At 34.2% G+C, this 13,475-nt stretch overlaps 1 protein-coding gene across 2 annotated transcripts in view; it reads left to right on the top strand.

Moving 5' to 3' along the window:
* Positions 1–10,223, top strand: part of LOC149786070 (hsp90 co-chaperone Cdc37-like) — a 64,109-nt gene extending 53,886 nt beyond the window's left edge. For both annotated transcript variants that reach the window (XM_089976361.1, XM_089976360.1), the window contains 2 exons: positions 3,780–3,848; positions 7,657–10,223. In XM_089976361.1, coding sequence (XP_089832487.1) covers positions 3,780–3,848; positions 7,657–7,881 — 294 coding nt within the window. In that variant the 3' untranslated portion in view covers positions 7,882–10,223. The remainder of the gene's footprint in view (positions 1–3,779; positions 3,849–7,656) is intronic.
* Positions 10,224–13,475: the final 3,252 nt, after the last annotated feature.

Genomic DNA, 13,475 nt, shown 5'->3' with positions numbered 1-13,475 from the left:
TTCTCTTTTGCCTTATCTATCAGGTGCTTAGTTTTATTTCTCCACTTTCTATAGCTTTTGATGTCTTTTTTCTTGTGGAAATTATCTCTTAGGTGCCTAGCCTCATTGATCTCAGGGGTGATCCACTTGGGTGTAATTTGGTGTTTAACCCTTTTTGTTTTAATTGGGGCATGCTTGTCTAAGGCTGCATTGAACATCTGATACCATTTGTCCAAGGCAGTGTTGACATCAGCTATAGTGCAGACTGATTGGAAAGGTTTGCAAACTAAATCATTTAAGAACATTTCCTCATCAAATTGTTTGAAGTCCCTGTATTGAATTTCAATGTGTTGGCCATTTTTAGATGATTTCGGAACATGTCTAGTTATACAGACTGGGTAGTGGTCACTCAGTGCATACACTGGTACCTTAATTTCACTTACATTTTCAGGTTTATTAGTATAGATATGATCAATGATAGTAGCACTTTTATCCGTTACTCTAGTTGGGGTGTTAATTAATTGAGTAAAGTTGTAAGTTTCAAAGTTACTTATCCATGTTAATGGTGGAGTTTTCATATAGTCAATGTTAAAATCACCTAATATGATAATTTCTAAATCTTCCTTAAGTAATGCTTTTTGAATTTGAACCTCAAATCTATCAATCCAATCAGCTGTGGAACTAGGTGGCCTGTAAACCGAACATAAGAGTATTGGCTTTGATTGGGCAAGGGTTACTTCGATCCAGATACTCTCTACCCCAATAGTCTCTAGATCAACACGTCTGTTATAACTAATGGAACTGTCTACATAGAGAAGAATACCCCCACCCCCCATGGATTCCCTATCTTTTCTTTCAAAGTTGAACCCCTGTATTTGGAGAGCCAAATCATCAGTATCATCGGAAAGAAAGGTTTCACATAGACCTAGAATATTGACTGATCTAGTTTGCTGTAATATTAACTTTATCTCATTCAGTTTAGGAATGATGTGTTGAATATTTAGGTTGATTACTTGCAGACCTCTTTTGAGGAGGCCAAATACATGACAATTTTGATCAGAGGATTGATCTTCAGACAAGGCAGTATGCAATGTATTGTTTTTAGACTTGACAGATTTCTTTACATTGCCTTGATTATTTACATAAACATATGAAGAAGATAACATACAAGATCCATCTGTTGTACCATGACCACATGTAGTGGATACATGAAAATGTTCAGCACAAGACTGATTTACATACATACAAGAAGACATTGACATATTAGACACTTGGGGGGCCTCAGAGGGAGAAGTAACTTGAACAGTATCACACAGTTGTTTACATGTTAACAAGTTGCACTTTGTACACAAATCAGATAGTGCCTGAAACCTGTTTATAGAATTATAATTATTGCATTGAAAAGTATACACATATTCTAAAGCATTTTGTTGCTGGATATGTGTTGCACAGGCCTGTACATCATAGCCTTCTACCTATTGGTATGTGCACAACTTTTGCTTATGTCCTAGTTCGTTACAAAGATGGCAGCGAATCTGTTTTCCATGCAGACACCGCTGTGTTACATGACCGTGCTCTCCACAATACAAGCAGTTGTCTGTCTCATGCCTAACCCCTTTTATAAGTCTTATGTACTGGTCTATATTCCTAAGGAGCATGGCAGTACCTCTGTTGGACAAGTGGATTTGATCTCGCTGGTACAATTGTTGGTTCACTCGATTGTCTTTGAAGAAGGTCCAGTATTGCGGAACAAAGAGTATTTGGAAATTTTCACACAACATACTTATGGTGTCATTTAGTTGAGTCATAAGTGCATCCCTTCTTGGCGGTAGACCTGAGATGATTATTTTACACTCTGCGTTTTTGGACCTGATGGCATACAACAAACTTTCATAATCATCCTCAATGCCCTTCAAAGATTGGCCATTACTGTAATTATTGCCACCAATGAGAAGAATTACAGTATGATATGGTGACATATCCATTTCCAATATTATTTCTGTAATAGTGTTAATAGTAGCACCTCTATGAGTTTTTACATCAGTTTTATATAACCCTCTTGTTCTTACTCCTTTGATTATTGATGATCCTAGGAGAAGAGATCTGTCTTTAACTATGTTGTTGATTTTGACCAGTGGGGGGTTCAGATGCATTGTTTGAACTTCTTGATTTCCATGACTAGACTGACTGAGAGTTTGGCGACTGCTGTATTTAGTATTTGTATTTAATTTAGCTCCTTGTTGTGGGTAATTGGAGGTTGTCTTTAGAACAGTTTCTTCAGTACCTGGACTTGATGTCGAATGAGACACATGATGGTCAGTGTTTACAGCATGTGCTTTAGCTAACTTTTGGCTCTGCCCATCTAATACCTGTAGAAGAGACTCATCTTGTTTAATTGGTGTGGTTGCATCTGTTTGTGTGCATAAAGATTTTTTTCTAATAGCTGGTTTTGGTATGGTCTGAGTGCCCTGACATGCTTTCTGGTCCTTTGACATGTCTGTGTATTGTGTTGTCTGGCACACTTTTTTGGCACCTGGTTTATCCATTTGAACACTGTGTAGACTCTTTGACTTTAGTGCAGAGAGTTCCTGTTCTAACCTTTCTACTTGGGCCTGGAGAATACCTATCACTACTAAGCACTGTGTGGAGGTACAAGGCTGGTTATGGGTTCCATGGAACTCAAAGGAATTTGTTGCACCTATCATAAACTGGGGTCCTGGAGTTTCCTCCACATTGATAGCAATCTGGCTTATTTCATGTAAAGCTGTGTTACTGTTGACTGGATTTGGAAATCTGTGGGCTTCAGGGATGGGTGTTGAAGCCCTTGGCTGAGAGGTAATTGATTTCAATCTGGTGTTGTCTACCATTTGCTGACAAGTGCTGATAAAATAATTTACCCATTCTGTGTAGCCTGGCCCTTGTACATGAATTTTACCAGTTGTTATGTATAGAGTTACTGTGTCAGAATCTGTATTCATGGATTTATAGATCAGTCCATTGTGTGAGTGTCCCTGCTGGAAGTGTAGATTCTCATCCAAGAATTTCTTGATTGTTGGAATTTTGTTGGAGTCAGCTGTGATTGTTATACTCTTAAAATAAAGTACTACCTCATTATAATGCTCTCCATGAGAGCCATAGAGTATACTGCCTTATAATGAGATTAGAATGATGAAATACTGGCTTACAAATTGAGTCCAGCTGCTAACAGCACAGATGCAGATTTGCCATCACATAATGCTTTGGTAGGACTGGATCTGTGCAGTTTGTTAGGAGTAATCTGTAAAACAAACAACATAAATCCTGATCTTCAGGTGCATTATGCTATAGCAGATCATGGCCTTTGTTGTTTGCAGTTTCACTCAACTTACAAGTGAGTGTACATGGTAAGTACTTGATACATGTAATGTAAGTACTATTAGTGGATCCATGACCATACTTCCCTTACAATAAGAACTGTATTGTGATGAATGTCCTTACAGTGAGGGGCTGATCTTTGTCAAGACAGGATTAGTTAATATGTATGAAAAGCATTGTAAAATAATTCCTTTTGTTTAGTTCCTCTTGTGCTAAATAAATCACAACGTTCCAAATAACTTGTATACAGACTAGTTTCTTCATTACAGACTACTAAAATCTGAGTCTGAACTTGAGTAGTTGTAATAAATATTCAGGCCAGTGATCACAAAACATAAAAACAAAAAAAAATTATTCAGCAGTTGTTTCAGTTCCTTTATTTAAGATAAAATTATTAATTTCTTTCATACAGCATCCTTATTAACATAATCAATTTATCTGTACAGGAAGAAAGACAGAAGAGACTTGGACCAGGTGGTTTAGATCCAGTTGAAGTGTTTGAATCTTTACCAGATGTAAGTAATGTTCATAGAATCTGATCCACATGTTAGAATCATGGAGATGCAAGCAATATCTCTTTCTCCATACTTTTTAAAGATGGATGTGTTCCCAATTTCAATAAATTTCTAAAAATTTATCAAATTGAGAGTTTACATTTTGATCTGATTTATGATATTTCTCATAAAATTAGGATGTTTGCCATAAATATAATAAAAAAATGATGTAAAATAACTGTAGTTTTAAGACTGTACGTCTTGGAACTTTGTTAAAATTGAAGAAAAAGAAGTTGGAAATCCTTAGATTTAGGAAATGCTGAAAAAATAGGGGATAATAGACAAATATTTACAGGAAATTCAAAATATAAATACTGCTTGTCTTGCCTGTTTCTTTATATATATATATATATATATATATATATATATATATATATATATATATATATATATATATATATATATATATATAATCGATGGCAAGATGGGGGCTTTCAATCTGATAGTAGTGGCAATGGCATCAAAATTTTGGTTTTGGTTAATTTGTTTCTGCATGTTAAAAATTCTCTAACTTTTTCATGGATATCTCTTATAGTTAAATTAAAAAATCTGTAAGCATTGGTATTTCATCTCCAAACACCCCTACTCTCTCTGTATCCAGAAAAGGTTATTGTCATTTGAAAGTATAATATATTTTATTAATTTTTTTCCGTATTGTTGCAAGTCCAAAACCATTACTGGGATTGCTGTAAAACCTGGAGAGTATAGTCCACAAGCACTGTTCTTTCAACTACATGCATCCCACTGTCTCCCAAATAAGATTATGGCTATTGGAAAATGTTCATTCAATTTTCAGTTGAAGTTTTTCTGTATGATCATTAAGTACTAAATCATGGAAAGGGTTGATATTAACACAACCCTACCTTCCTTCTGACCCTCAGGCAAGGTCAAGGCTGTGTGAAAATGTTCAGGTTTTATAAAAAGTTTTCCATATTTGCACAAGTCCTTTGCACTTGAAAGGTTAGCTGTCATACTTGGACTTAAGATTACTGACATCTATTCTTTAATATGCATACACCCATGCCCTCTCAGTGGCCCTAGGGCAAGCTGCATGTCTGGTTAAAAATAATTGTATTCTTGCAAGTCCCAGAGCCATGAAAGGTTTTTATTACCATTCATGGACTGTAGAAATGATAGCTTTGTCCTTTCATATCCATGTACCCCAACCCTCTCTCCAGTCCTCAGGTACTGTCAAGGTCATTTCAAATTCTTCCAGTTTTCAATTAAAGTTTTATTATAGTCATAGGTTCTGGAAGAGAGAGCTATATCATATTTAGCTGTTGCATCAGTAAGCACTGTCCTTTCATATTCATGTATCCCAACCCTCCCTTGCTTCTGTGGTAAGGTCAAGGTCAGTTCAGATTCTAGTTCAAGGTTTCAGTTAAAGATTTATTGTAGTCATAAGTCCTGAAAGGAATGGCTATCATACATGGACTGTAGAATCAAGAAACATTGTCTTTTCATATCCATGTACCTCAACCCTCCCACCAGTCCTTAGGTATGGTCAGGGTCATTTAAAATTCTTGTTCCTGATTTCAGTTAAAGTTTTATTGTAGTCACAAGTCCTGGAAGGGATAGCTATCATATTTGGATTCTAGAATCATTAAGTACTGTCCTTTTATATTCATGCACCCCCCACCAAACTGTCCTGTGTCTTGTTTATTTCATGATGTTTGCTGAATGTTTAATGATAAACTAATTGTCACAATCAAACAATAAGAATATTTTTAAAATCTTAGTTTTAGGAGCAAAGCCAAAGATGCATAGTGAAACGGGGCATTGTTATAGTATCTGTAAAACTCCCATGCATAATAGAAAACACCAAGGGAGACTACTTTTTGTAAACTAATTGGGTTTCCTGCTGAAAAAAGACATAATTACTGTTATAATTATTATGGTTTTATATTGTATGCAAAATATCAATGTTTTACATTATAACTTATATTAAATTTTAATGGGTTATTATTTATCAAAAAGTGAAATTGTGCATACATGTGGATATAAATTAAGTAGCATTGTAATTGGATCCATTATATATAAAGGCAGCATTGTACTGTGGTGCCTTACAGTGAGACCACTCACTTTTACCACTCTACGTAAAAACCTGATAGCAGTAAACATTCTGATCATGTTGAGGTTTGGTTTCTTAACACATTAACCCCTGAGCCAAACAGCTAGGCAGTCCCGTGCAGCATACTTGCAGAGATCACCTAGAGCAGTGTTAGCCTTTCCAGTGCCTGTATCCCTGAGACTAGCTGACAGCAATTGGATTGCAGATTTTTATAGAGGGGGCTACTTGCAATAAAATTGTTATTATTTTATTTGTATTCATTTAATTCAGCTGAAATTTGGCACGGCAGTTCTCAATAAACTTACATATTTAATGGTATAAATTTCATGCTACATGCGGAAATAAAACTAATGCATGATGGTGAAAACAAATGATGTACTTGCCAATTTGCTTCTCTTGCCGTGAATAATGCATAAAATCCATTATGAATTCACACAGAATTATTAACACCATCAACACATGAAATAATTATTTTTATGTACACAGAAATTCCACTTGTCGTCTCTTGTAAACTAAACATCCTGTGAATACTGTACACAAATGGGCATATTTTACTTGCTCTTTACTTACCTTTCTTCCTTAGAACTCTCACTGAAAGTTTTAAAACTAATAAAACACTTAACAAACCTTGAACTAAGAACACTCATGTTAACAACATATGTTTCCCAAACATTTATTTAATGATTATTCAAAAGAAAAAGAAGCTCCACGAAATCAAATGCATTTGCATCAGGGTCTAAATCCGTTGCTGGTCCTTTGTATAGCCTCTTGTCAATGTGTGTTTTATCATTTACGATCATCGATCAGCTCTACTTTCATTTTCTTCTTCTTCTTCAACATTCTCATTCTCGTCACTACCGCTGTTATTCTCAGTAGCTTTTTCGATGTCACTATCAATCTCACTGTAAAATCCTGAAAATTCTCCATCAGAATCTGTCAAGTAAAAGTCTGCTCCCACTTGATGATTCTCGTCAATTTGCATAATTTTCAGATGTATATATTTTAACTATTTCTGCTGCCATCGAAGTCAAATTTTTTTCCCTCCGTTCAGCAGTGTTCACTTTATCTATGTAAGCTACAATTTTATTGGTTAAGCTGCTTGTATAATTAGGAAATGGCTTCAAATCAACCAATGGTTTGTGCCGATTTAACTCGTCATGTGGGAGAAAGGCATTGATAAATACTGCCTCGCAAACTCGGCGCTCGGGATACAAGCTATGTAAACTCAGCCATGTTAGCGAAGCACGTGGGAGATCAGGGAGGAAAAGTACGACGAGTATACTCGTCGTCAGGGGTTAATGTGTTAATAGCTTTTACTGTTATTTCTTGGGTTCTTGTCTTCAAAACTGAACAAATAAAAGGTTTCATGTATGTTCTATTGTCTTGACTTTAATTGTAGAGTTTGATCATCTTACTTTAAATTATAGATTATAATTGGCTTGCCTTGAGTTATAGGGTATGATTGGCTTGGCTTGAATTCTAGTGTGTAATTGGCTTGGCTTGAATTCTAGAGTATAATTGGCTTGCCTTGAGTTCTAGTGTATAATTGGCATGCCATGAATTCTAGAATATGATTGGGATTCATACTGACTTTATATCATACTACTTTTAGCAGGATTGTTGAATGGTATGAATGTAAGTATTGTTTATTTCAATATAACTTCATTTCTCATTTTGACCATATTCCATTCATTTCAGAAATTAAAAGAATGTTTTGAGAAAAAAGACACTGAGCTTCTTCAGAAAGTGATCTTGGAACTCCCAAAGGAAGAGGCTGAGTTTTACATGAAGCGATGTGTAGATTCAGGATTGTGGGTTCCCAATGCTCGTGAAGGCTCTGAAAAGCTTGGAGTACAGGAATCAGGAGAACAGGATGTAGATGATGATAAAGAGGAGACTTATGATGAGCCTGGGGAAAAATGAAACTCCATAGTGAAAAGACTTGCAAACATATGATGCCACAGTATTGGTGGGATGAAAGACTTGAGAGCATTTGACCGAAGATTTTTTCTTCTATATTTAGTTCAGCCTATTTTTTTCTGTTTTCAGCTGCTGATACATTTCTTTGCATGAGGAGGAACAACAGATGAAAATGGACTCTCATTAAAATCTGCCACCTTACATTCTGTCTTATATATTTCTGCTCTTCTTGCCTTGCTTGCTTTGGCAGATAGCAGCAACAGGCAAACAATGACAGAATTGTCAGTGCTAAGATTTTCTTTTAAAATTTGTAAATATTATGTACCAATAATGTAATGCGCAGGTATTGGTTTTAAACAACAACAAAAACCAAAGTTGGTTGCATCATAAACATTGGAAAGGTCATAGAATTAGAGATAAAGCCAAAGAAGATACATTTTTATATATGTAATTTAATTTATCCCACCTCTGACTAGTTTCTTTCATTGGTTAAATGTGAGTCACATGAAGACCATACTCAAACAGAAGGAAAATACCAGGTCAGTGTGACATGAAGTCATAAATTATGTCATTTTTACATATGGTTGCTCAGCATTTTATTGCCATGCTTCCACATATAAATGAATAAAAATATGCAGAGAGCTTATCATGGTCATCAATGTGCTAAATTCTTTACATGGTTTTTGTCTGGCTATCCGATCGAAGATTTCTGTTATCAAGATGTCTGGGTATAAAATTTAAGATTTCTGTTATCAAGATGTCTGGATATCCAATTGAAGATTTCTATTAACAAGATGTCTGGGTATCCAATTGAAGATTTCTATTATCAAGATGTCTTGGTATCCAGTTGAAGATTTCTATTATCATGATGTCTGGGTATCCAATTGAAGATTTCTGGGAACTGATTTCCTCTATTTTTGATGGAAGTGATTTGTTAATTTTGGATTTTTCCTTAAATCCATAGGAGTGTGGTGGAGACAAAAGTGTTCGGATTTACAGGTTTTCGGTGTTCAGATAATTACTAGAACAAATGACTTTGCATGTTCGTCAAAGAACAGTGTAATTAATAGTATGTTTTACATAAAATTTATCATGTGTATAGATTGATGCAATGAAATCTTGTACTATAAAGGCTGTAATTTCTCATGACTGTTTATTTCATGATCTTAATGCGAACTTTCTGTTTTGATGAATTTAGAATGTGGAGTATTTTTAGACATGTTTTTTTTCTCAAATATCTTGACACTTTTCATAGAGATGATGAGCAGTATTAGCAAAGTTGCATATCATTATATTTCCTAACACTTCCCAGTTGCATTGTTAGATTTCCTTACACTTGTCAGTTGCATATCATCATATTTCCTAACACTTCCCAGTTGCATTGTTAGATTTCCTTACACTTGTCAGTTGCATATCATCATATTTCCTAACACTTCCCAGTTGCATTGTTAGATTTCCTTACACTTGTCAGTTGCATATCATCATATTTCCTAACACTTCCCAGTTGCATTGTTAGATTTCCTTACACTTGTCAGTTGCATATCATCATATTTCCTAACACTTCCCAGTTGCATTGTTAGATTTCCTTACACTTGTCAGTTGCATATCATCATATTTCCTAACACTTCCCAGTTGCATTGTTAGATTTCCTTACACTTGTCAGTTGCATATCATCATATTTCCTAACACTTCCCAGTTGCATTGTTAGATTTCCTTACACTTATCAGTTGCATCTTGTCAGTTGCATACCATAAGATTTTCTCATACTTCTCAGTCGCATATCATTAGATTGTCTCATACTTCTCAGAAAGAAATTTATGTGAAATGAAGGATCAGAATACCTGGATCTTGCCTTGAAAAGCAATAGATCTTGACATAATGCAGAGGAAAATATGTCCATGTTCATCTCATTTATCAAACACTTGTCCTTTGGCTGAAGAAAATAAAATTTATAGCGCATTAGAAACCTTAGTTGGTACTCCATGTTTAATTCCACTGTACACTAAGCATAAGATTAAATTGGAAACCATCTGTTGTACATTAAAATTCAGGAAGAAAAGGGGATTGGATTAATTGAATTCTGTGTGAGGAAGGGAATATGGAGGATTAAGAAAACAATATATGCAAAATGTCTGTGTACATCTGATGAGAAATGGTTCATTTCAGAAGTTCTTGTCTCACAATTCTTGCCCTGTGTACAACAAAGTTCTGATAGTTGTACTGTGGATGTAAAATTAAATTTCTTGTGATTTAGGTGTATGCTTTCATTTCTATGACTAAGTATGCTTGAAATTCAACACTATTACATGGAATCAGTTTGTCAGAAATAAAATACTGTTACCATTCCTATATTCTTATTTGTCTTTTTTACCTTAAATAAAATGCATTAAGGGACATTGATCATAAATCATGAACAATTACATTAATTAGCCTTGAGTAAATACCCATAAAACTTCCTGTTATATTAAGTAAGAGGTTTTTACTTCCTGCACCAGTTTATTGATAATAGACAAAAAATAAGACAAGATGTGATGTTACAGTAAGTTAGTTCATGAGTAAGACAAGATGTTATGTTATTGTATGTTCATGAGTATTGTTTACTTTAAAACGGTCATATGCTATACAGAGGATATCTACATATTGTTTCATAGATATAGGGAAATATTTTGTGAGTGATGTGAGAAATATTATTGCAAGTGGCAAAAGCACAAGTGACAATCAGAATGTTTCCTCTTCATGATTGAAAGGTTTCCTTGTATCTACTTAAAATAATAACCCTGAGATTTCCTTTTAATAATATCTTTTTTAAGACAAAAACTTGATTTGCATGGACTTTTTTTCACCAGTATGTACCTATATGATTAACACCTGCATTATTACTACATAAATAAAAAGAAGTTCTAAAATTGATAATCGTTTTAGTACAGCAACCTTAGACAAAATTTAGCTTATACATATAATACTTCAAATTGTGTATTTTGTCAAATTAATGACTGTTTTCAAGCAAAATTTGACAAATTTCAGAGAATAAACTCTTTAAACTCAAGATTTTAATGATAGTTGTATTGTTATTTTTTTTTTCATTTCTACATTCAGATGTGAAATTTTGGACTTGCTTGCACTTTTTTTTAATATCTGCTTATGAGAGAGAGAGCAGCAGAAGAAATATGAATTAGGCCTAAATATGGAAATACAGATTTGATTAACATACAGAAGGGTAGATATATTTCCTAAATAGGAAAAAGTTTTTCCAAAGGGGTATTGCCACTGTGGTGTTATCATTTTTCTCACAGCTGCTTCTCTAGATGCTCAGCATTAAGAGGTTAGTGTTGGGACTGGTCGGCCTGGTGTCAGGATAATGTGACTTGGTGGGACATTATGCTACATGTCTGCGGTATGATGCCTGAGTGTTAGATATCACTATAAACTGTCTTACACTGCACACATCATAGCAATATGTCTGAAAAATTGCTAAAAGCTATGTTAAAAAATCAAATCACACACACACACTGATATAAAGAAGATATATACATTTTTTTGACTTGTGACAATACAGTTTCCAGTTCATGAGTGAAATATTTTCTTATATCTGCTCCAAAAACAGATTCTTTTTATGGTATTATGTATATTTTAAGGCTAAAGCCTTCAATTTCCATGGATCAGTTTCTCCATTGTGTGTCATTGCTATTAACGGTGGCATTACTACATCAATAACAAATTCAATTTCCATGGATCAGTTTCTCCATTGTGTGTCATTGCTATTAACAGTGGCATTACTACATCAATAACAAATTCAATTTCCATGGATCAGTTTCTCCATTGTGTGTCATTGCTATTAACGGTGGCATTACTACATCAATAAAAAAATTCAATTTCCATGGATCAGTTTTTCCATTGTGTGTCATTGCTATTAATGGTGGCATTACTACATCAATAACAAATTCAATTTCCATTGATCAGTTTCTCCATTGTGTGTCATTGCTATTAACAGTGGCATTACTACATCAATAACAAATTCAAACATTTTACAATAATGTTTGGACAGCAACTTTTTAGAAATAGATTGTTGTGGATTATAATTCTTCAAATTGTGATTTTGTCAAATTAATGTTTTTGCAAAGATGAAATTTTTATTTTTGTTACCAGTTCTTGCATGGTTTGATAAGTGAACATTGTGGGGGCTACTATAACATGACATACCACTAACACGTTTCAATGCGTAACATCATTGAACAATAGATTTTAATGATTGGAAGTTTACTTCTGATGATTTTTACTGTTATTTTAGTTTTCTTTTTTTCTTCTGCATTTATAGATGAATTTTGTGTGATGGCAGGCTTGCAGTCCATTTTTGGTTACAGATTCTTCACCCAAGTTTTGATTTTCACTTAATTTTGGTTTCCAATCAACACTAATCAGTGCCTGATTAGTCCATCATTTTCAGACATGATTATCATAGTGATGACAGTTAAAATCACTACTTAAACAATTTTATTAGTATATGTAATGAAGTGTTTTTCTTACAAATGTGTACCATTTGCCATTGAGTGTAAGTTTTGTAACTGGTATATGTATGGGTGACAGAATATCAAATAACAACAGCTGATGTAAGTTAGTGACTGACAGTTTATATTATTCATGTGGAAAACTATATAAAAGTTATTACTTGAAGCCTGCTTTTTGTTGGTGGTCCATTGTTATTCATTATTGATGGTACCTTTCATTGATTACATTAATGTATACTAGAGGGTCTACAGTCTTTAAGATCTATTCATCATGATGTGGATAGAGGAGGGAGGGGGAGAGAGAGAAAATAAAATAGGCCGGGAGGGGGAGAGAGAGAAAATAAAATAGGCCTAAATATGGAAATGCAGGTCTGAATAACATACATAAGGGCAGATGTACTAATCAAAAATGAGAAAGAAAGTAGTCCAAAAAGTGATATCACTGTGGCAATAAAAGTGGTGTCATCACCGTGTGATATTTTTCTCCCACTGATATATTTTACACTCTCATTATGAAATGTGTAATAAATTTCAATATCTCATTATGAAATATACAATAATACTGATATATATATATATATACATATTTATTTAAAACTTTTTCTTCCCTAAAGTAATGTTACAAGATCTGTTAATTTATGCAGATTATAATTTAGTGTATTTAAAAAAACATTGTACTGTGTGATCCATCAGGGAGCTGTGGTAACTTGGTTGAGTGTCTTAAAATCCAAAAGTCACGGGTTCAAACCCAACTACATCAGCCTAGGTTGGCTGTCTTAATGTGTCCTTGGGAAAGGCAATTATCTCCCCTTTCCTCTGCATGATATAGCCAATAATGTGTTAAAAGGGCCATTAAAACCAACAAAAAGTTGGATGGACTTGTTTTAGTGTTCAGCTGACTTGCGGGCTCATCATTCACTTTGAAAACCATTCATACATGTGACATTAAACAGTACACATACAATAATGTTTAAAATGTCTTGAGTCTTGAGAAGATACAGTATTTTCTATGTTCATGCTCAATCCCAAACATTGCAACACCAGGTCTGCCATCATATAATGTGTTATGATATCAGTGTAAATACTATTATA

This window comes from Sinohyriopsis cumingii, chromosome 12 (genome assembly GCF_028554795.1).
Source record: "Sinohyriopsis cumingii isolate HCF-2022 chromosome 12, ASM2855479v2, whole genome shotgun sequence".
Taxonomy (NCBI): domain Eukaryota; kingdom Metazoa; phylum Mollusca; class Bivalvia; order Unionida; family Unionidae; genus Sinohyriopsis; species Sinohyriopsis cumingii.
This window is presented reverse-complemented; position numbering and strand designations above follow the sequence as displayed.